Source organism: Canis lupus, chromosome 14 (genome assembly GCF_003254725.2).
Source record: "Canis lupus dingo isolate Sandy chromosome 14, ASM325472v2, whole genome shotgun sequence".
Lineage (NCBI taxonomy): Eukaryota > Metazoa > Chordata > Mammalia > Carnivora > Canidae > Canis > Canis lupus.
The window spans coordinates 37,228,423-37,251,147 of NC_064256.1; the positions used below are offsets into that span (position 1 = coordinate 37,228,423).

The window sequence follows — 22,725 nt, forward strand, 5'->3', positions numbered from 1 at the left end:
TGGATACGATTATTTCATCTCTCTCGATAGCTTTTTTATGTCTTAGATTTTATAATTGTTGGAATTTTTTGAACAGAAAGGGCAGATTTTTAGAACTTATGTCAACTGTAGTCATAGTAAGTTTATTCTTTAAAAAATACTTATGGACTATATGCCATGTACCAGGTAAGCATTGAGTATACAGTGGTGAACAAGATAGAATCCTTGCATTTGTTATGGATTGGCAAAAAAAAAAATCTGTAAAAGTTATCTTTATAGAGTAGTTTAATGATTTCTTTTTTTAAATTTGGGTATAACATAAGACATACAGTAATGTGTTCATGTCTTAGCTGTATAGCTGAATGAATTTTTATGTATCTATGCGTCTATATAATCACCCAGATAAATACAGTCCATCGTCCCAGAAAATTCCTGCAGGCACTTTCTCAGTCAATTCTTGGTCAGTAGTCCCTCTGACAAGAGTTAATTATTCTGAATTATGTCATCATAGATTCACTTGACTGTTCTTAAATACAGCATGTACTCTTTTGTGTATGTCTGGCTTCATTCAGCAGTTTCTGAGATTCTTCCATATTGTGCATATTTGTGTCTTGGTAGTTCCTTTTTAAGCTATGCAAATTTCATTGTGTAAATACACCATTATTTATCTGTTCTCCTTTGATGGGCATTTGCATTGTTTGTATTACTGTCAATTAAGCTACTGTGAAATACTTATATAGCTTTTTGTTGGATGTATTAATTCTTTTGAGTTTATACCTAGGAGTAGAATTGCTAAGTCATACAGTAGGCAAGCCTCACTTTGGTAGATACTAGCCAAATAGTTTGGTGAAATATTGAACTAGTTTTCATTCTTACCAGCAAAGTATGAGAGTGATGAGGAGGTATTTAAATTAAAGGAGGCACTCTAAGGCACAGAGTGAGTGCCTATTTAAATTTTGTGTCATGTGGGATGCCTGGGTGGCTCAGCAGTTGAGTGTCTGCCTTTGGCTCAGGGCATGATCCCGGCATCCCAAGATCGTTCCACATTCGGCTTCATCCATGGAGCCTGCTTCTCCCTGTGCCTCTGTCTGTGTGTCTCATGAATAAATAAATAAAATCTTAAAAAAAAAAAATTGTGTCATGGATGCCTTGTTTGCATCACCCAGCTCAGAGCTCTGGTTATTTAAATAAGAGGGCTAGACATTATATTTTGATATGGAATTAAGTGTATAGAATAGTGTATGTAAAAGGAGCCCATTTGTGTAAATAAAAAGCATAAACATATTCTAGCACATATGTAAAATTAGTGTAAATGTAAAATTCTTTTCAGGAGGTGCATGGTGAAGAGGGTTGGGAAGGAAGTCTTACTCTTTACCCTTTTTGATGTACTTTGATTTTCTTTTAATAATGTGCTTCTGTTTTATTTTAAAATAATTAACATCCTGATGGCATATATAAAAATGTGCAAAAAGAAGAAATTAGAAGGAAAGAATGTAGCTTGGCATGGAACATCAGAATGGATAAGGGAATGCAATTTGTAAATTTTTAGGATTTTTTTGCTTGCTGAAAAATGAAGTAGGATAGTTGGGATAGTGTACCATGCTGCTTGTGCCCTCTCTTGACCTCCAGTTGTTGAATGTTAGCTGAGGGAATCAGAATTAGTGCTTATTGAACACATCTATCATTTGTAACATTTGCTGTTAGATATCTGTTGTGTGTCTGAATTGGTTGTACTTTGTTGCTTTGGGGAGTTAAGGATTTTTGTATTTCATACTGTATATGTCTTTTGCTTCAGAATCTGAGTTTGTCCTACCTCAGAGTGATATACCTAAAAGTAATTTTCTATTTCACTTAAAGCATTGTTCCTCAACTTTTCATTATGCCCTTCTAAGGCATTTTTTCCCCTAATGATTCTCCTTACTTCAAGGAGATTGACATCTTGACAATCATATTGTATGTTTATGTTTTCAGGTAGGTTTGAACTTTGGAACGATATAAACCATTGTAAATTTGAAGACACCCCCTACCCCTGAACCAGTTTTCATTCCCTTGGGAATAAAATTTCCTGCATTGAAAATGTTTGATTTAAAGTGGTTATCAACCTGGACGATTTTGTATTCTTCACTCCCACCCTCAGGTGATACTTGGCAATATCTGGAGACATTTTTGGTTGCTACAACTGGAGGGTATGCTCCTGGCATCTTGTAGGTAGAGGCCAAGGGGGATGCTGCTAATCCTGCAGTGCACAGGACAGAGAGCCTGTGACCCATTTCCTTGCCAAAGAATTATTCTGTTTGAGATGTCAATAGTGCTGAGGTCTTGAAGTATGTAAATTTTCCTTTGTTTTTAAAAATTAAACATAATTAAATTAACATATAAACTTATATGAAAATTCAGTATTAAGGATATCTAATTTAATTTTATTCATTTAATAGCACTAGAGTCTTTTATAAAAAGTAAAAAGTCTAAAAATCTTTCTTGGCTGGTAGGACACATGGATTCCCCACATGGTTGTGAATTAGACTTAAGTGGTATGTACTTGGCATGTTTATATTTTAAGAACAATTAATTGTACCAGTTATGTCTTCAGATATTGAAACAGCATGATTTTAAGACTTTGATGCTTATGCTTCTTTTTGAATTTTGTTTTTATGTCTTTCCTCTTTGTTTTTGGAAGCAGAATAGCATTATGGACTCTGAAGTCAAATTGCCTGACTTTGAATTCTGATTCTGTTGCTTACTGGTTTATGACTTTGGGCCTATAATGGTGAACACAATATATCTGCCTCATACATTTGTGAGAATAAAATAAGTTGTATATAAAGTGCTTATTGCCGTATAGTAAGTACTTAATAAATGCTAACCATTATTCTGATTTATTTAGCATGCTTTGAATCATTAAAATGCCAAGTAATTTCACTTTCTTTTTCTCTTTGCAGATTTATGGTGGATTATTTTCTGAAGATAAATGTTGGTACAGATGCAAAGTACTGAAAATCATCAGTGATGAAAAGGCAGGAACAAGTGTTCAGCTTTTTTTTTTTCCCCTGAGTAATGATTATCTTGTTTCAAAATATGCTTATTTAGCCCTTCTTTGCTTATACATAGTAGTAATAAGATCTGGTTCAATTGAACTTATAAATTGATTAAAACATGTTTTTTTTCCTAGTGAACAGAAAAGAAATAAATAGCTTAAAAAAAATCCAGGTCAGATTCAGGAATATTCTTCTGAATTTAAATTGTCATATAATCACCACAGATTGTCCAAGAGTAGATTACATAATTTGTAGATGATATTTGCTGACCAGTGGTTCTTAATCATTAATGTTTGATCCTTGCTAAATAACTTTTAAAAGTTCATTCTATTAAGATTGAGTAGGGAAAGAACATTTGATCTATTCTTAAGAAGTTCTTTTTAGGGATCCCTGGGTGGCGCAGTGGTTTGGCGCCTGCTTTTGGCCCAGGGCGCGATCCTGGAGACCCAGGATCAAATCCCACATCAGGCTCCCGGTGCATGGAGCCTGCTTCTCCTTCTGCCTGTGTCTCTGCCTCTCTCTCTCTCTCTGTGACTATCATAAATAAATAAAAATTTAAAAAAAAATTACAAAAAAAAAAAAAAAAAGAACTTTTTATCTTTTGCTTAGTTGATTTGCATATTATTAATGAAGATTTGCTTGCTGCTTTCTCATGCTTTGGTTGAATGTAATGATTTTTCCTTGTGTATTTGAGTTTTTTACATTATGAACTCAAGGGAGATTTTAAGATTTGTGGAGATGAGATTCAGAATAGCTGGTGGCAGTTGCACCTTGCAGCCTGTGTAAAAACATCTCTGTAGGCTTCCCTTTACTGTTTTTTTTTTTCTTGTATTGCTTTACTGGATTTAAAAATATTTTCTCGTGTATATATTTTATAAATTGTTTTAAGTGTAATAAGGAGATAAGATGAAACAATTTGAATAATGCTCAGAATAACTTTAAAAAAGTTTCTTGATTTATTACCATCCTAGCTAATGGTTTATCTTAGTGAAATAGACCTAATTAGACGTTTTCCTCACTGTTTGACAACTGGAGATATATTGTGTTTGTTTTTGCCTGGGCTTTAACTTTTTTAAAGTAAGGGGCAAGATGGCTTTTGACCTTGTGATATAAACTCTTTTTCTTTTGTTACTTTCTAAATTACATACAGAACTGGAAGTGAGGGTGAATTTGATTCATTTCCTAGGTCTGACACCTGGGGTGGGTTTAATTTTATCCAAGGAAGTTTGATAGTTTGGCCTTTCTTTTCAGATTTTACTGTTTCCAACTTGAATTTAGGAATGTTGATTGATTTTAACATTTGAGTTAGGAGAGTCCATAAGCATCACAGATTTATGTTTATTGAAATACTAGCTGTTTAAAAAAAAAAAGCCAAAATAAGAAATGGTACTGTTGGAAATAGTACTGTTTGGCATTTGTTAACTAGTTAAACAGAAGTTACTGGGATCTCATAGACTATTGATTTTCTTATTTTGAGGATATTGTTGGAGCTCTTGTTTTTGTCAATTTGAGGTAAAATGCTGTTTTGATTTATAGGTAATTAACAGAAAGCAAATTCGTAGTTTCTTTGGAGATGTTTAATCTAAGTTTTGTGTTAGTATTTGTCTCATTTTTTTCCTAGTGTCTGGTGAGATACATTGACTATGGAAATACTGAAATTCTAAATCGATCTGATATAGTTGAGATTCCTTTGGATCTGCAATTTTCTAGTGTTGCCAAAAAATACAGGCTTTGGGGACTGCAGATTCCTTCTGGCCAAGAAGTTACCCAGTTTGATCAGGCAAGTCACAGATTTTAAATATTTTTGTTAATGGAAGTAAAGCTGTATGCTTGAAACAAAATATAAATGTAGTTAAATTTTGCTGATTTTCTTTAATATAAAAAGCTTGTATAAATTAGTGAAAATATGAATTATAGGATAATTCAAAAGTAATTATGTAATAATTATAAAATATGAATTATAGAATAATTCAAAGCAATTATTTGTGTTCCTCTTTGCTAGGTGAATGTTTGTGATTATCAGAGTGATATGTATGTGTATATATTTACATAGTAAGTGTAGATAGTTTCTTCTCTTGTGACTGTTTAAGAGAGTCAATGATGGAGGAAATGATGAATATAATTATTGTTATCTCTTGCTTTTGAGAAAGTATTTATTAAATAAAAGTGATCTTTAACTTAGCCCTGGCCATAAATAACACAAAACTGAAATTAGTGGAGTTGTGAATTAGTCAAATTTTTATCACTTTGGCAAGGGCTCATACTGTTTGGTGTAGTAGTTTTCAGTGGTGTTTTATATAGATTTCAGTTTGTATCCATTTCAATTAAATTTGGGTTAGTAACCTAATTCTGGCAGCCACCTGATAATTTTAGAGGTAGTCTTCCGGGAATTCTTCCTCCTTTCAAATCTCTGGTGCAATAATGATACTCTTTTGGTGGGTATTACTGCTGTTGAGATACTATTGCTAAATAATCAGATTTGTATTTTTTTTTTTAGCAGCTCAAATAACTTATGTAAAAATGTTTTAACCAGTACTATATGGAATAGTAAGATTCAGAAACCTTTTTGTTTCCATTTTGTTTTGTTTTGTTTTGAGAATCTTAGGGGTTGTTGGGTATAGTTTTGTCTGCAGTATAGCTACTTATAAGAAACATTTCTGTTCTTGGAACTCAGACGTTCATAAATACAGAGTAAAGCTTAGATATTACTGTAAAATTATACCCCTGAGTTTATGGTTTAAAAATCTGAAGTTTTTTATGTTTTCCTTTAATATAGATGTTTTGACCAAGGAGAGGTTTGTTTTGAATTTCTTGTATGCCTAAAACCCTAGAATCTTAAATTTGCTGACCTTAGAAATTATCTGCTCTCACTTTGTTATTTTACAAATAAAGAAATTGGGTCTAGAACAATTAGATGACTTTTTTAAAGTCATAAAGCTAATTATGGCTGGATGAGAGCTGGAAATCAAGTCTGTTGCTATTCTTATAGTAAGATGATGTAAAATTTATGTTGATTGAAACAAACCTAAATCAAGGATAAGTCATTTTTAAAAGTTAGTTTTGGGACTGAGGAGTAAACTTTAATTATTGGGAATGTTTTGTATGCTTTATAGATTCTTTACAGTTGATACTATTTGTATTTGCATGGTTAAGTTAGTAAAAAGAGTACTGATTGGAGTTCAGCTGATTAGCAAACTGGACGTTTTCTGGAAAACAAAAAACATGTTTAACCATTCTCAGCTCAAGGCTCAAATATAATTTCCTATATAAAGTCCTTTGCTAATACCCACCATCCATTCCCCTGCATCTGTTTCAGTCACTCAGTAGTAAGGCATGTAGAATTGCATTTTTCCCCTCCCCAAGATAAGTGGGTTTACAGCGATAAGACTTTTTTTTTTCTTTTTTAAAGATTTATTTATTTATTCAGAGAGAGTGAGAGAGAGGCAGAGGGAGAAGCAGGCTCCACACAGGAAGCCCGACGTGGGACTTGATCCCAGATCTCCAGGATCACACCTCGGGCTGCAGGCGGCGCTAAACCGCTGCGCCACTGGGGCTACCCAAGACTGTCTTAATAGAGACAATATTTTATTCATTTTTCTATGCCCGTTCTCCTTGCTTTTGCGTGTTGGATGTTAGGTGAGCGTCCAACTTAACCTAGCATTTGAACAAATAAATGAATAGTAGGGAGTTAGTTTAAATAAAAAGAAAGTGAGTGAGAGAGAAGAGAGACTTCCAGAGGGTGACCTAGGCACTGGAATACCTTCAGTATTTTTAAACCAACACTGTCTTTCTTATGTTATAGCACAGTTGAAATTGATAACTCATAATAGTGGTTATAACTGCTGTAGATCAAATGAAGATTTACGTCCTAAATGCCTTCCTTATTTTAAAAAATTTATGTAGAACCAGGGAATGAGATTTAAAGATGGAATTTGGGTTTAACAGATTAAAGGCTTTTTAGTCTTTTTTCTAATATATCCAGACAAGATTAGGTAGACTAAAGTAGCAAGCAAGGGATGCTTTTTTTGTTTCTGAATAAAGCTTACCAGTTTAGAAACACAATGAAATATATCTTAGAAAAATGACATCATTCATCCTTTTTTTAATCATTGAAAGCTGTGTGTGTGTGTGTGTGTGTGTGTGTTTAAAGACTGTTTTATTCATTCATGAGAGACAGAGAGGCAGAGACACAGGCAGAGGGAGAATCAGGCTCTCTGCAAGGAGTGCGATGCTGGACTCAATCCCAGATCCCAGAGATCACGCCCTGATCCAGGCATCCCAAAGGCTTTGTGTTCTAAAACAATCGCCAGGTTTTTTAAAAAGATAAATCTTAGAACTTTTAAATACCTAAGTGTGTTTTAAAAATAGATAAATATATTTCTTTTTCTTGCAGGATTTAATGGAACTCTAACACATTTCTCACTATAAAAACTAAATATTTGACATTTAAAAAAAGAATATGTAGAATATGTATGGCAAAGTATAATATTAAAAAACCTGTGTAATCCTCTATTTGGTTTTTTTTTTTTTTTGTTAGATTTTAGGAGGAGAAGTTAGATTTTATTCCAAGTTTAGGGTGTTCTGTCTTTGTAGATTGTATATGATTTGGGAAGAATTTTGTTGAAGAACTAAATGTGATTGGCGACATAATGGAATTTGACCTCAGAGAAAAGTCTAAAAATCAGATTTTTGCATAAAATATTTAAAGTAGGAGGGATCCCTGGGTGGCGCAGCGGTTTGGCGCCTGCCTTTGGCCCAGGGCGCGATCCTGGAGACCCGGGATCGAATCCCACGTCGGGCTCCTGGTGCATGGAGCCTGCTTCTCCCTCTGCCCCGTCTCTGCCTCTCTCTCTCTCTGTGTGACTATCATAAATAAATAAAAATTAAAAAAAATAAAGTAGGAGTAGTATACCTTTAGAGCATTCAGCTTTATGTGATTGGAACTCTTGTAGAAAATAGATTATTTGCATTTAAATCTGTTGCCCAAAGACAGAGTTTCTTGAAGTATTAAGAATTTTGCATATTCCAATAATAATTCTCAGACACTGTCACTCCCATTATAACATTGGTTAGGAATGGAAGTCATACTTGATTTTACATAGACCTCCAGCATAAAGGTGATGATGTGAACAAAAGCAAAAGAAAAAAAATTAAATTTCCTTAAAATTTACAGCCATTGACAAGTCCTTGAGACAGGCAGAGTGACCTTCCTCTAGGAACTTAACTGTCTCCTTGTTAATACTTTGCTAAAAGCAAAAGGCAGCCTTAGCTTCATATTAGCTCGACCTCCAAGATCCTCTAAGTCTCCTTTAACATGTAAAAATTCCTTTGGAGATTTCCTTTATCTCTGCTCACCTCTCACCCCCAAGATATATGCTAGCAGTCATCCTCAAAGCAAATGGCCCACTGATAAACACCTGAAGGATCTCATGACTAAGGTTTTACTAGACAGTAGTAAGTTACCTTTTCCTAACAACAGCTAGCCCCTCAAGGCCCTGGAAACCTTGCTTCCGAATTCCTTAGGGACTTAATGCTGTCATGCTATTCCTGACCTCCTCCCAACCTGAAAGTCTGTAATGGGCCACTCCTCCTGACCCCAGTGCAGCATTCTGCCCACGGATCCTGTCCCCGTGCTTTAATAAAACCACCTTTTTGCACCCAAGATGTCTCAGGAATTCTTTCTTGATCATTCCTGAACCCCAGCATTTTCACATCAGTTGAAACCAAAGTTTCTGTGTGAAAGAGATTAACCAAAACCACATTCTGATCGGAATCTTAATCTGATACATTTTTATGAATTATATTTTGAGTTTGTTAATTTTGCTTGCTTGATCTCATTTGTTGGTGATGCCTTCTGAATCATCTTTGCTATCTATATTAGTATTCTTGGAAAATTCAAGCCTCTCAGGATGTATGTATTTTAAAATTTTATGATTGGAAAAATTTGTAAAACCCATGTTTTTGTAAACCTAAAATACTTTTGTCATTTTGGTTTGTGGATTAAAAAAACTTTTTTTTTTTTTTTTTTTTGGATGGTTGATGATCCTTGAGCATTTATAGTTTGCTGCCTTCTCCCTTCCAGGTGCACCCTTCCAGATCCAGGGGTTCTTAAATTGGGGTTAAAATGTATCATAGATAATTTTTTCTGTAATGCTATGTTTTTTATTTTATGCATTTAAAAACATTTTTCTGTGTGAGATTCCAAAGATTTCACCAGCCTGATAAGGGAGCCCATGGCATAGAAAAGCTTAAGAACTCTTACATAGGTCTCATTTCTACTCTTTATAATATTGTGTAGTTAAAAAAGAGAATATAGTAGTTACTCCATACCAATGTTTTTTAGTTTTTTAGACTTTGAAATTTTTTTTCTTTCTGTTCTTCCTTCTCCTCCACGGACTTTGAAATTTTTTCTTTACTCTCTCTTCTTCATCTTCTTCCTTCTCTTCCTCTTTAGTTTAAATGTGGCCAGCTTGTATTTTCTAGTTTTTAGTTTGGTCTGTCTCTCTTTTTTTTTTTTTTTTTTTAAGATTTTATTTATTTGAGACAGAGCATGTGTGTACAGGATGTGACAGAGCTTGAGCAGGGGTGGGGAGGGCCAGAGGGAGAGGGAGAAGCAGGCTCCCCCCTGAGCAGGGAGCCTGACTCAGACTCAGTCCCAAGACCTCCCCCACTCCATTATGACCTGAGTGGAAGGCAAGGCAGAGACACCCAGGTGCTGTTAGTTTGGTCTTTATGCTCTTTTTACTTGGATTATCGTTGGTATGATTTCCTTTTTTTTTTTTTTTTCTCTCCTACCCTTGTCTTACTTTAAAGCCAGAGTACCTAACTCTTTTTTTCTTTTCATTTTTTAAAAAAATGTATTTTTAAGTAATCTCCACACCCATCATGGGGCTCAAACCCAGAACCCCAGGATCAAGAGCCAGCCAGGCACCCCTATCCGGAGTACATAATTCTGCCTATAAAACTATTTTTAAAGCTTTCTTGACTTTGAGTACCTTTTCTAGATACTAGAATTCATTTTTATGTGCTGTACTCCTCAGGGCCATTTTATTTCATTGGGCCAAAATGGTCAACACAATCTGCTTGGTTTAAAACAATTATTCTAGGAAAAAACCCCAAACAGTTATTCTAGGATGTTTAATTGGTACACATTTAAGAATTTGTAAATATGGCTGCCTATACAAGTATTAGCTCTACTTCTGGAAAGAAAGATTTTAGTAAATGTGTAATGAAAATATATTCATGCAAGTGGAGAAGTATATTTGTATATAACCAACAACAAGGTAAGACTACTTTTATAGAGTTTTCAGAATGAAGAAGTATGACTATTTGAAAAACTGGGTAGAAACAAAATAAATGAAAAATATGTTGGTGTAGTTGGTTTACATCTCTTTTCCCCCTATCTTTCTTAGGGCAGAACCTTTTTGGGGAGCTTGATTTTTGAAAAGGAGATAAAAATGAGAACTAAAGCAACCTATCAAGATGGAACAGTTATTGCTCAGGCTGAGTATGGCAGTGTGGATATAGGGGAGGAGGTGGCTAAGAAAGGATTTGCAGAAAAATGCAAACTCACTTCCAGCACTAATGCCTGTGAGGAAAAAAAATCAGATCCTGGTCAGCTTGTCCTCAAGAACCTCAAAAGCCCCATTCCCTCATGGGGGCATAGATCAAACCAGTCAGCCTTCACCCGACCAAAGGGGCGCTTAAGTGGGAGGATGACTCTTGACTTGAAGAATGAGAATGATGCAGGAAATCATGTGACATTTCCAAAGTAAGACTGTTGTGGGGTTTTTAGTCTTAACTAGTTTCTAATTCATGGTTAGAAGCTCTTGTCATAGTAGAGGTCAAGGCTTACGGTTTTGGAGTCCTCACCTGTGTCAGTGATTTTGAGAGATGATACTCATTTCTGCTTGTCTCAAACATGTATTCCTTTCTGCTTTAGCAGGAAAATTTTCATTAAAAGCCATTTTGTAAGAAAAATCGTTCCTCAATGGTCTAAAGTTCATATATCAGCTCTTCATAGTAATTCTTTTGAATATGTTTATCAAAAATAAAAATATACCCCTAAATCTGAAATATTCAGGCAGAACCAGAATTTCAAATAAACTCTGAAGTTTTCCCATGGCTTTAAGACTATTTTAATGAATGTCAGGGAATCACCTTTTCTTTGTAACGAAAGAGAAAGTCTTTGTTGTTCCTCCTGTGATGACTTATTATGATGAAATTTGATTATTAAAAAGGGAATTCACTTTTTAGATAATTTTGAATTATAAAGTTGAAGCAGAAACCCAGGTTTAATAAGTACCAAACCTAAGTACCAAACCATTTATAAGCTTCTGTATCATGATCCAAGCCATGATGCCATGTCTTGGGTGATGTAGTTTTTTTTGGGATCTTGGAAACAAAACTAACAACTGTCAAATGGAGTGGGGTTGATGGGGAGGGGGAGGAGGAACTGGAAGAAACTGATAAAGGTCGCTTTTTACTCTATGTGCTGGAGTTGATTTTGCTGCAGTTTGGATTATATTTGAGCGTTGGTAGCATTGTTTTTGAAATATGACTTCAGTTATAAAATTTAGCTTGCATTAAAATATTTTTTAGTGTTAGATAAAGGCTTTAGATTAGTTTTCAAAATAAACTTAAGATATATTACGGTATAAAAAGCTCCAAATGATTTAGTTTAGATTTATGATCTCTGTCAGCCTTATACAGTTTGGTTTTTAAAATGAGTGAATTTGTTTTTAATAGGGAAAATTTGGCTGTTGGAGACTTTAATTTAGGGTCTAATGTCAGCCTGGCAAAAATTAAGCAGGACCAGAAACTGATTGAAGAAAATGAAAGACTTAAAACAGAGAAGGAAGTTCTTCTTGAAAGTTACAAAGCTTTAGAGTCCAAAGTAGAACAGACTGCCCAGGAACTGCAGGTATAGTATGTTTGCTGGTATAAAGTAAAGAATGGGCATCTGGGAAATCTGTACACTCATCTGCTCTTTTTTGTTTAATTTGCTATCACTTTTTGTTTTCTTCCCTTTCTTTCCCCCTTTTCTCATTTTCTCCTTTCTTTATATTTGTTTACAGATGAAGTTTTTTCTTATACTTCCAATTTACCATCGTTGGATTTCACTTAATGTTTGCAAGATTAGTAATTTCTCATTTACGTTTCCTTTTATGTTCTTTTAACAACTTTTAACTGTGGGAAATGTCAAACATTCTAGAAGGAGAGTTGAATAATTAATCCTTATTTACTCATCACTTGATTTTTGCAATTGTTAGATACATGGTCAGTCTTTCTAAAAAAATTACACCTCCTGAGTTACTTTTTTTTTTTTTTTCCTGAGTTAAAGATTTTTTATCCATTTGTTAGAGTGAGTGAGAGAGAGAGCAAGCGAGTGAGTAGGGGCAGAGGGATAGGGAAAAGCTGACTTCCTACTGTGAGGCTGGATCCTAGGACCGAGGATCATGACCTGAGCTGAAGGGCAGACACTCAACTGATTTAAGCTAGCCCGGTGCCCCAGAATGATTTTAAAACAAATCCCATTCATAATATTCTACTGTATATGTTTTAGTGTATGCCTCTAGTAGAAAATAACTTCAAAAAAGACAACCATAATACTGTTTATACTTAAAAATTAACAATAGTTCCTTAATATCTTGTTCAGATTTCTGGATTGTTCTATGAATGTCCTTTCATTTCTTCCAGTTGGGATCCCAGTTAGACCTGTGCGTTGCATTTTGCATGATAAATCTCTTAAATTGTTTAATCTGTGAACCTCTGTTGCTTAAGAAGGTCCTTTAACTCCGTATGTTTGCTTTTATGGTAGTTAGGTCTCAAGGTTTGCTCAGATTCAGGGCATTTTTCCCCCCAAGAATACTGTGTATTTTTCAGTTGTGTAAGTTTTGTCTGACACTAATTTGCCATCCCATCACTGTTTCTCCAATTCATCATCACCAACTGGATGTCCTACAATTCACTTGTGATACTAAATACCAGCTAGGATTTGCCACAGACCCCACAAGTTAAGGATTCAGTCCCATAAAACTTCTTCCACTTCAGATACCAGCCACAATCAAGTTCCCGGACTACCTATACTTCTGTAAATTTGAGGGTTCCTATGATCCCTACTTCCCTTGTTTAGTAATTCACTAAAACAACTCACAGAACTCAGGGAAGTGCTATAATTATGATTACAGTTTTATTATGAAGGATATAACTCAAGAACAACCAAATAAAAGGAGGTGCATGGAGGAAGTTATGATGGGGGTGGAAGGTCGGTTAGGGGACCTGGGAGAATCTTAGCCACACGTTCTCCCAGTACATAGGTTTGTTCACCAATCTGGAAGCTCCCTAGAACCTAATTATTTGGAGTTGTGGTTTTTTTTTTTAGATGAGAGTTTCATTAGGTCTGATTGATTAAATCATTGACCATTGGTAATTGAACTCAATTGTCAGCCATTAAATCCATATGTGGTATTTTCCAGAGCACATTACCAAAAATGAAGTGGCTTGTTCTATCAGTACCCAGAGAGGAGTGTTGAAATCTCCAGATACTATTATTTTTGTCTGATTCTTCCTTTTTTCTGTTAAGTTTTACTTTGTGAATTTGAAACTTTGTTATTGCGTATACATTTAGAATTTTGTCTTTCTGATGAATTGACTCATCCTTATGTAATAACCCTATTTATTACTGGGGCTCCCTGTATTAAAGCCCACATTGCCTGATATTATTATAACAAGGTTATATCTTTTCCATCCTTTAATTTTTATCTGTTTCTTTGTATCTATGAGCAGCATATAGCTGAATCTAAGCTTTTTCATCCAAAGTGATAATCTCCTAGGCTTTAATTGGAGCATTTAGCTAATTTTTATTTAATGTAATTATTGATTTTCCCACTCCTGTTTCTTAGATTTATGTAATTTTGGAGTAATTATAATAACAATTCCATGTAATATAAACAGAGTTAAGAACAGTCATTACTGATTCTTCATGGTCATCCTGTTCAATGAATGGGAGCAGAATGACATGCGCATACCTGAATGTAGCATACTAGTAATAAGCATTCAGCTTGTGCTGGTTCTGTCTTATTATTTAACTAAAGAATTGGAGAGAATGTGAGTACTAAAGAGTGTGTTCAAATACTGAGTAAAATTTCTTTTTTTTTTTTTTTTAAATACTGAGTAAAATTTCAATGTTTATGTAATAGCTGGTTTGTAGTATGATTAGAATAAAACTGCCAGGTGTTTTTCCATATTACTGCTTGATACGTTATTTTGGGTAATCATGGTACACTTGTATTTGGGATAATACTCAGAATCAGGGAATTTATTCTAGGTTGAGTCAGTGAAGTGATGTTTTTGATTCTTTTGTAATGTAGAATGACACAGGACTTTATAAAAAATAGTCATTAATCTTTTGGTGTCTGTAGGGATCTTTTACTTATCTTTTTAAAATTTAAGTATTAAGAGAGAAAATATGTGAAATTTATTTCTATTTGGCTTCTTTTTAGGATGAAATAAAGTCATCTGTGTGGAGACAGAAAACTAGAATAGACTATCTTTTTCAGATCCCAGCTACTAGGGAAATCAGTTGTCCTGTGGCTTAACATTAAAAAAAGTTTGTTTCAAAGATTTTAAAATTTATTTTAGAGCATGAGTGAGAGAGAGTATGAGTAGAGGGAGTAGTAGGGGGAAGAGGAGGATCTCAGACTCCACACTGAGTGTAGAGCCTGGTGTGGGGCTTGATCTCATAATCTTGAGATCATGACCTGAGCCAAAGACAAGAGTAAAATGCATAACTGACTGAGCTACCCAGGCGCCCCCCAATTTTTTTAAAGTAATCTCTATGCCAAACATGGAGCTTGAACCCATGATCCTGAGATCAAGAGTTGCATGTTTCACCAACTGAGCCAGCCAGGCAACTCTGGTGTTCTTTAACCTTTAAAATTTTAGTTATGGCTTAAGATCATTTAAGTGACAGAAATATAGTTTCTTGTTTGAGACTCACTAGGATGTGCTTGTTTTTTGTTGCAGCAAGAGAAAGCGACCACCATGGATTTGACTAAACATTTAGAAAGCACTCTGAAGACTTGTGTCGGTACCAGAATGGAAAATCTGGCAGTTAAGGTTGAAATATTGAAAGAAATTAGGTAGGTAAAAACATATTTTTGAGAAGGATAATTTGTTTAATTTTGATTTTTTAACGGTTTTATTTATTTACTTAGAGAGCACAAGAGTAAGGAAAGGGGCAGAGGGAAAAGAGGAGAGAGTCTCAAGCAGACTTCATGTTGAGCATGGAGCTGGACTAGGGCTCTATCTCACAACCCTGAGATCATGACCCTGAGCTGAAACTAGATTCAGGTGCTTAACTGAGACACCCAGGCGCCCCAAGAAGGAGAATTTAAAATAATTGCTAATTAGTACTTTGTTTAAATTATAAGCCCACCATTTTTTGACATTTAATCTATATATTTTTATGCCTTTAAGGAAAGAGACTAAAAACAGTTATTCCTGAGATGAATTTTACAGTGTTTTTGTTAGCATTCCTTTGTCACTACATGGAGTTAGATTGTTCAGTGTCCTATATGAGAGTGAAATTAAAATCAACGCAAGTTCTAAGTAGTAGTTTGATGTGAAACTATTATGCCCAGTTTTGTTGCTTGGTGTTATTTTTAGGCTTATACCCAAACTGAAGACTTCAGTAATTTAAATTACCAACTAATACACTATTTAAAGAAAAAAGTGGTTTTCATACAGTCAGAAGGAAAATGGTCTTCATGGAGTCAGAAAAGAGGAAATTGGTTAGCTAAAGTCTTGTGCAGAGTATATTTAGCATTTCTCTGTATATGGGTTATGTAGATATTTTATATTAATAGATGATTGCCTTATTGTTGGTTAGGGATAATTTGTACCCCTTTCTGGAATGTGGAAAAAAAATAGTTGTCAAGACAGCCTAGTTCTCTTTGCATGCTACACTAAGAACTGAAATCAGGAATTCATTTTTTCAAGTACTTTGAAACAGTTAGAAGATGTTATCTGAATTAATACTGTGTGTTGGTGTTTTATCCAGTGGAAATTTATATTCTCCATTATAAATCTATCAGTTGGCATCTGGTTTATAAGCCTCTAGATTGACTCATTTTATTCTCTAGAGGCTAATTAACTTTTGATGCATTACCAAAAATGAAGTGGCTACACTGGAACAGCTATGAGACAGACTTAGGACCAAAATAATCCAATACATTTTGGTACATCTTTGAGGAAATGATGTGTTATTAGAATGGTGGCAGTCTAGTTGGAAAGTAGAGAAACGAATATGGATGGACCTTGTTGGTTTTGCTAGCTGTCCTGCTTATCCGATTGCTTTTTTTCTTTTCCTTTTCCTTTTTCTTTTTTCTTTTTTCTTTTTTCTTTTTTCTTTTTTTTAAGATTCTATTTATCTATTCATGAGAGACACACAGAAAGAGAGAGGCAGAGGGAGAAGCAGGCTCCATACAGGGAGCCCAATGTGGGACTCGATCCTGGGTCTCCAGGATCACACCCTGGACCCAAGGCAGTGCTGAACCGCTGAGCCACCGGGGCTGCCCTTCTTTTCCTTTTTCTTTTCTTTCTTTTTTAAGATTTTATTTATTTATTCATGATAGAGAGAGAGAGAGGCAGAGACACAGGCAGAGGGAGAAGCAGGCTCCATACCGGGAGCCCGATGTGGGACTTGATCCCGGGACTGCAGGATCACGTCCTGGGCTGAAGGCAGGTGCTAAACCGCTGAGCCACCCAGGGATCTCCTTTTCCTTTTTCAATGCCACAAAAGCTAGTCTGTGTATTAGGGCTACATAATCTGTACCTGTAGTCTTGGTAAACAAGATTGGCTAAATCTAACATTTTTAAAGAATTGTCCAGAAATCTAACTGTAGACCAAAATTGAAGGTTTATTTGACATCATTTAAAGTTCTGCAGACTTTTGAAATTCTCCTTTACGTAAAAGTTTTTTAATAAAAGTTTTATTTGATTTTTTTTCTTAAATGTATATTTATTTTTAAGAGCACGTGCACGTAAGCATGAGCAGGGGGGGCAGGAGCAGGAGCAGAAGAAGAGGGGGAATAAGAATCTCAAGCATACTTCCTACCTGCATGGGACCCAAAGCAGGGCTTGATTTCATAACCCCAATCTGATGGCCTGAGCTGAAATCGAGTCAAACTTTGACCAACTGAGCCACCCAGGTGCCCATCAATCAAATATATTTTGAATTACAAGTTATACCAGTTAATTTATGATTTTATATAAGGTTTTAACAAGTATCTCTTCATAGCTGTGTTAAAAATAGTAACTTTAGACAATTATTATTTAAGGGTAACTTTTTCTCACATCAACTTACAAATTTCTTGATCTTTTCGTTTTCACTTCTGTTTTTAAATAGACGTGTCAACATCAATGTTCGTTTTGGAAATGACCTTTCAGATGCTATGCAAGTGCTAGAAGAAGAGTCCTTTACCATCCCAGCTTCTTTGACTGAATTAGAGAGAATTTGGGCAGAATACAGTCTTGCTCAGGAGAACATACAAACTTGTCAAAATGTGGTGGGTCAAGACTTTTTCTCTATTATGGTTTTATTTGTTGGACATAAGGGGATATCATTTGGGAAAGCAGAAGGATTGTAGATATTGTAGCAATACTTTGCATGAAATATTTAATTTTTATAGCATATTCATATTAATAATTTGATTCTAATTTTATTACCTTGTTAAAGGTAGAATAGATAAATGGTGATTGTGGATAAAGTGTTAACAAGATCTTTTCCCCTTTTGCATTTGACCATTGGTCAGTTCCTTCTCTCTCCCCTTGGTTATTTGATAAAATGATATTTTAGTCATATTACTAGGCAACAATAGTTAGGTAAATAAAAGTCCTAGCAAGTAATTTATATCTAGACTTGAGGAACTGTAAACTACAAATACTTGGTGGGGGCTTTTGTAACTGGACATACCATCCTTGAGGAACCTTGGAAACTGTGCCTGTAAAGATGGTGGCTTTTGAGGGGGTTGAACCTTGTAAGCGAGGATGGCTCTGACACCTAATGTATCTTGTTTTTGAATTTGAGTGGTGTGTTTTATGTTGCAGTATTGGACTGGGCCTTACTATTAAGTGCTATTTAAGCTACCCATTACTGAGAGGTGGTTATTTGTGGGTAGGGGAATGTATGAAGAACAGATTATTTCCTATGAAATCTTTATTAGCATAGGTACAAGTATATTGCCTATCACAACTTTCTTTAGATTATTATATTAAGCTGAACAGAACTCCTTATTTTTCAGATAAAGATACCACAATCATAGCTTTCCATAGCGTCTGTGAGTTCTGTACTTGTGTTTGGAGTTCCCCCTTTTTGAATTATTGGTGGCTTCTGCCCCTGGGGATTATACTCTGAAATTCTTATTGCCAGTTCATGCCTAGGTTGCCCAGTTGGCAACCTTGCTGGCTTTAAGTGAGAAGTGAAACAGAATAACTAGGCCTTTGGAAATGGCAGGAATGTTAAATTTGGAGAAGAGATTATATTTGTGTCATTTTACATGTTAGACCCTAACCATTTACTTCTGATTATGGAAGAAAACAATGTGACAGAAGCAATAAATTTTGTATCTGTATGAAGTACAGGTGATGGGTACTTTATAATCTTTTTCTTATACTTTTAAAATGTTTACAAGAAATTAATAAAAAATTGAGGAAATTGAGACCTACAGGGTTTAAGGAAATTGCTTACATAAGATTACATAGTTCTAAATGTTAATACAGAATTTGAACTCCGGTATGTCTGACTGCAAAGTGTATTCTTTTTCCTTAATTAAACTATGTTGTCAATATTAAAATAATTCATGATGTATTTTTATGTAATAAGATGAAAAAGAACTACATTTTAATTTTTGTTTTTGTGGTTTGATTCAGGAGAAAGAGAAAGAGGGCTTAATGTAGCTGTAAGACTTGGTATTCTAGTAGATTTAAAAAAAATTACTTAAGTAATCTCTACACCCAGTGTGGAGCTCGAACTCATGATCCTTGAGATCAAGAGTCATATCCTTTCCAGACTGAGCCAGCCAGGTGCCTCTGATTTTTATTTTTTAAAGCATTTACTTGTTTCTGCTTACTGCTGACATTTCAGGACTTACTTTTTTTTTTTTTTAAAGATTTTATTTATTCATGAGAGAGACACAGAGGCAGAGATGTAGGCAGAGACATAGGCAGAGGGAGAAGCAGGCTCCCATGGGGATCCTATGCGGGACTTGATCCCAGGACCCTAGGATTACAACCGAGCCAAAGGCAGACACTCAACCACTGAGCTAGCCAAGTACCCTGATTTTTAGGCTTCATTGCCCTGATGTTCATTTGATAGATGGAAGAGTGGTTTATTGAATTAAATACAGAGTTAGAACTGCTGCTTAAAGTTGCCTTTATTTTTTTAAGAAGGGGTAAAGAGGGGGCAGAGGGAGAGGGAGAATCTTAGGCTCCATGCCAAATGCAAAGCCTGATCTCACAACCAACCCTGAGATCATGACCTGAGGTGAAATCAGGAGTTGGATACTTAATTGAGCCACCCAGGTGCCCCGCCATTTTATATCCCTTACTGAACTTAACTTGTGTCTTAATAATATTATTTTCATTTGTGTATTTTGCACAGTACCTTAAATTGATTGCCATGTATATTTTCGGTGAAGAGATTATTTTTTTTCCCTGTATACTTATAAAATGGTCTGGTTCAGCTTACACAAAGAATATTCTAAAATTCAAGCTTTTAAGTGTATGTGTCAGAAACTATTATAGTAGCAGAGACACAAATTGATTTAAGACATGATCCTTTCTCTTGAATATGGGATATACATACAGTTTCAATACAGTTTGGTAAGTACTATCTAGAGTTAATGCATAGATTCTTAGATGTCTGTCATATGCTTGTTTCCAAACATAGCCTCTTAGACCTAAAATTGGAGTTTTTACCATGGTGGAGATTAACTGAATCTTGAAGGATAAGTAGATGAAGGAATTGGAGGTGGAATGGGAACAGGAGGGAGTTAGTGTGTAATTAATAATAGGACTTGTATAATTTTTTAAGAAAAAATTCATTGCATATATAATGGGAAAAATTAGAGCAGGATTATTAAAAGTCATTTCTAATTAAGGGAAAGAAAGCTCGGTGAGTTAGGTGATCTCAGGAGAGAGATAACTTGTCTTAAAAGCTACTGTTTGGAGAACGTAATGTTAAATTTTACTCTAAGACATCAGGTTTTTTTTTGTTTTTGTTTTTTAAATAGGTCAATGTATTAAAAAGAAAAAAACACCACAGCCCACTTGATATACTATTAATGATGGTTATTCTTTGTTTTCTTTCTTCAGGATGAAGGGAGTATTTTGATTGCCAAAAGAAACGAAGTGCAACAGAAGCTGAACATGGCAATGGAAGTTTTTATTCTGGAAGTAGATGAGTTACCTCTTAATAAGCGCTTGAAAACATTGCAGGTTAGAATTCAAAAAGATATATTTACATTAAAATGTTTATCATTTGATGGTGAAATTAGCATTTACCTTGAGACTTCACATAGTAATGATGGCTGCAAGAATTTTTCTTTGATGAATTCTAATTTCTTAATAGAATTAAAATTTTACATAATTTAATGTTTATGTACGTATGTGTGTCTATCCTGCAAATAAGGCAAAATAGACCTATCAGGCTTGCTAGAGCAGCATTCACTGGGAAAATTCATGAAGATAGAAGTAGTAGCAGGCATGTGAGTCCCTGTTGTCTTTTGGATTCTAGCAGAAAATCTAGTAGGGTCACATGCCAAGAGTTGAGGAGAGGAGTCCTGATCCAGGATCAGGGGCTAGAGTACCATAGCTATAGGATGTTATGGAACCTTTCTTCAGCCTTCTCCTGCCATCTCAGCAATGATTTTATTTGGCGTGAACAGGCATGACAGTGTTCCATTCCACCTATTAACATAATTTTTCTCTTCACTTATTCAGATATTTTTTTAATGTCCTTTAATGATGTTTAAAATAATTCTCTAAAAGGCCTCGGCATTTCTTCACTTAACTCCAAGATATATATGCTTTTGGTTACTTTTGTGGATACTATCTTACTTTCCATTCCTTAGTTATTTTTAATGGTTGGCAGAATACTGTTGAGATATATATGTGTGTATGTATGTATTTATTTTTACTGTTGATTTTTATATATTGATGTCTCTGGCAACTCTCCTGAACTTTTTAGTTCTCATTTCTCTAATATTCTTTGAGCTTTCTTTGTGGACATACCATTTGAAAGCAGTAACCTGCTTCTCCATTTCCTTTTGATGTATCTTTGAACTTTTACTGCTTTGGTCAATATTTTTAGGACGATGTTAAATAGTGGCTGTGCTAGTTGACAGTCTTGTCTTATTTTGGACTGCAGGGAATGAGCTTGCTAGAGAGTTGGAAAAAAGGATATTTAGGGACATCTGGGCACTCTCTCTGTCTGCCTGGAAGAAGATATAGTTTAGATCATACCATGTAATAGTATAAGTTCTTCAAGAATAGCGAAGTAAACTTTGCAAACAAAAGGGCAGTGAGAATGTTCCTATCTACAGTACAATTTTTACTTTACCCTGTGAAGATTTATTTCTTCTCATGAACTGTTAGTAAACATAGGTTTGCAACCAATATCGTTTTAAAAACTCTTTTCTTCTTAAAGTTTAATCTTATGGGACTTTTTGCTATATCTGGTTTGTTTCCCTTCCTACTGTTCACCTAGATCACCAGAATATTCTTTAAACTTCTCTCTGTTTTGGTGAGAAGTTGTTTAATATTTACTTGTATTCTTCAAATACTTAAGAAATAAAACTTAAACTTCAATAATGGAGGTCAAAGAAATTAAAGTTCATGATTTCTGATTTCCTCAACATTTATTGAGACTTCCTTTGTGGTCTAAAATACATGGTTGGTTGTTTATGACTGTTCTTGTAACTTAAAAAAGAAAGTATATTCTGGTTATTCTTGGTGTGAAGTTCCTAATGTATAGCCTTTATTTTTATTTTTTTTATTTTTTATTTTTTTAAATTTTTTTTTTTAGGCTTTATTTTTAACCTTTAATCTTCTATATCTTGGGCAGCCCCAGTGGCGCAGCGGTTTGGTGCCGCCTGCAGCCTGAGGTGTGATCCTGGAGACCCAGGATCGAGTCCCACATCGGGCTCCCTGCATGAAGCCTGCGTCTCCCTCTCCCTCTACCTGTGTCTCTGCCTCTCTCTCTGTGTCTATCAATAAATAAATAAAATCTTAAAAAAAAAATCTTCTGTATCTTTGGTTTTGGGTCTGATCAGTTTATCAGTTTTGAGATATTTTTGTTATAAATTCTAGTTAATATATTTTGTGGTATGTTCTAATTCTTTAAATTGTTAAAATTTCAGTGTTTTATTGTTGGGTATTAATGTATTTATGATTGTTATGTATCTTAAACTTTTTAACCATTATGTAACCTATTTTTCTTTTATGGTGTTAAAATATTGTTTCCTTTTAAAATTATTTTTCCACCTATTTATTTTCTTTTTGATGGATGACTTGATTAATGTATTATAATTACTGTTTTATTAGAACTTATTTCTGTAATTATTTCATGTTTCTGTTTATCATGGTTTCTTTTCTTCCCCTTTTTCTACTGTCTACCCCTAGTATCTTAGAACATTTTTTTATAAATTTA

The 22,725-nt window shown here is 34.7% G+C and overlaps 1 protein-coding gene across 7 annotated transcripts in view; it reads left to right on the forward strand.

Moving 5' to 3' along the window:
* Nucleotides 1-22,725, forward strand: part of STK31 (serine/threonine kinase 31) — an 86,725-nt gene that overhangs the window by 7,334 nt on the left and 56,666 nt on the right. For 6 of the 7 annotated variants that reach the window (XM_025464387.3, XM_025464388.3, XM_025464390.3 and 3 more), the window contains exons 5-11: nt 2,919-2,993; nt 4,636-4,794; nt 10,427-10,785; nt 11,763-11,937; nt 15,042-15,157; nt 17,425-17,584; nt 20,391-20,513. In XM_025464387.3, coding sequence (XP_025320172.1) covers nt 2,919-2,993; nt 4,636-4,794; nt 10,427-10,785; nt 11,763-11,937; nt 15,042-15,157; nt 17,425-17,584; nt 20,391-20,513 — 1,167 coding nt within the window. The remainder of the gene's footprint in view (nt 1-2,918; nt 2,994-4,635; nt 4,795-10,426; nt 10,786-11,762; nt 11,938-15,041; nt 15,158-17,424; nt 17,585-20,390; nt 20,514-22,725) is intronic. The other variant, XM_049093715.1, reaches the window with a different exon arrangement.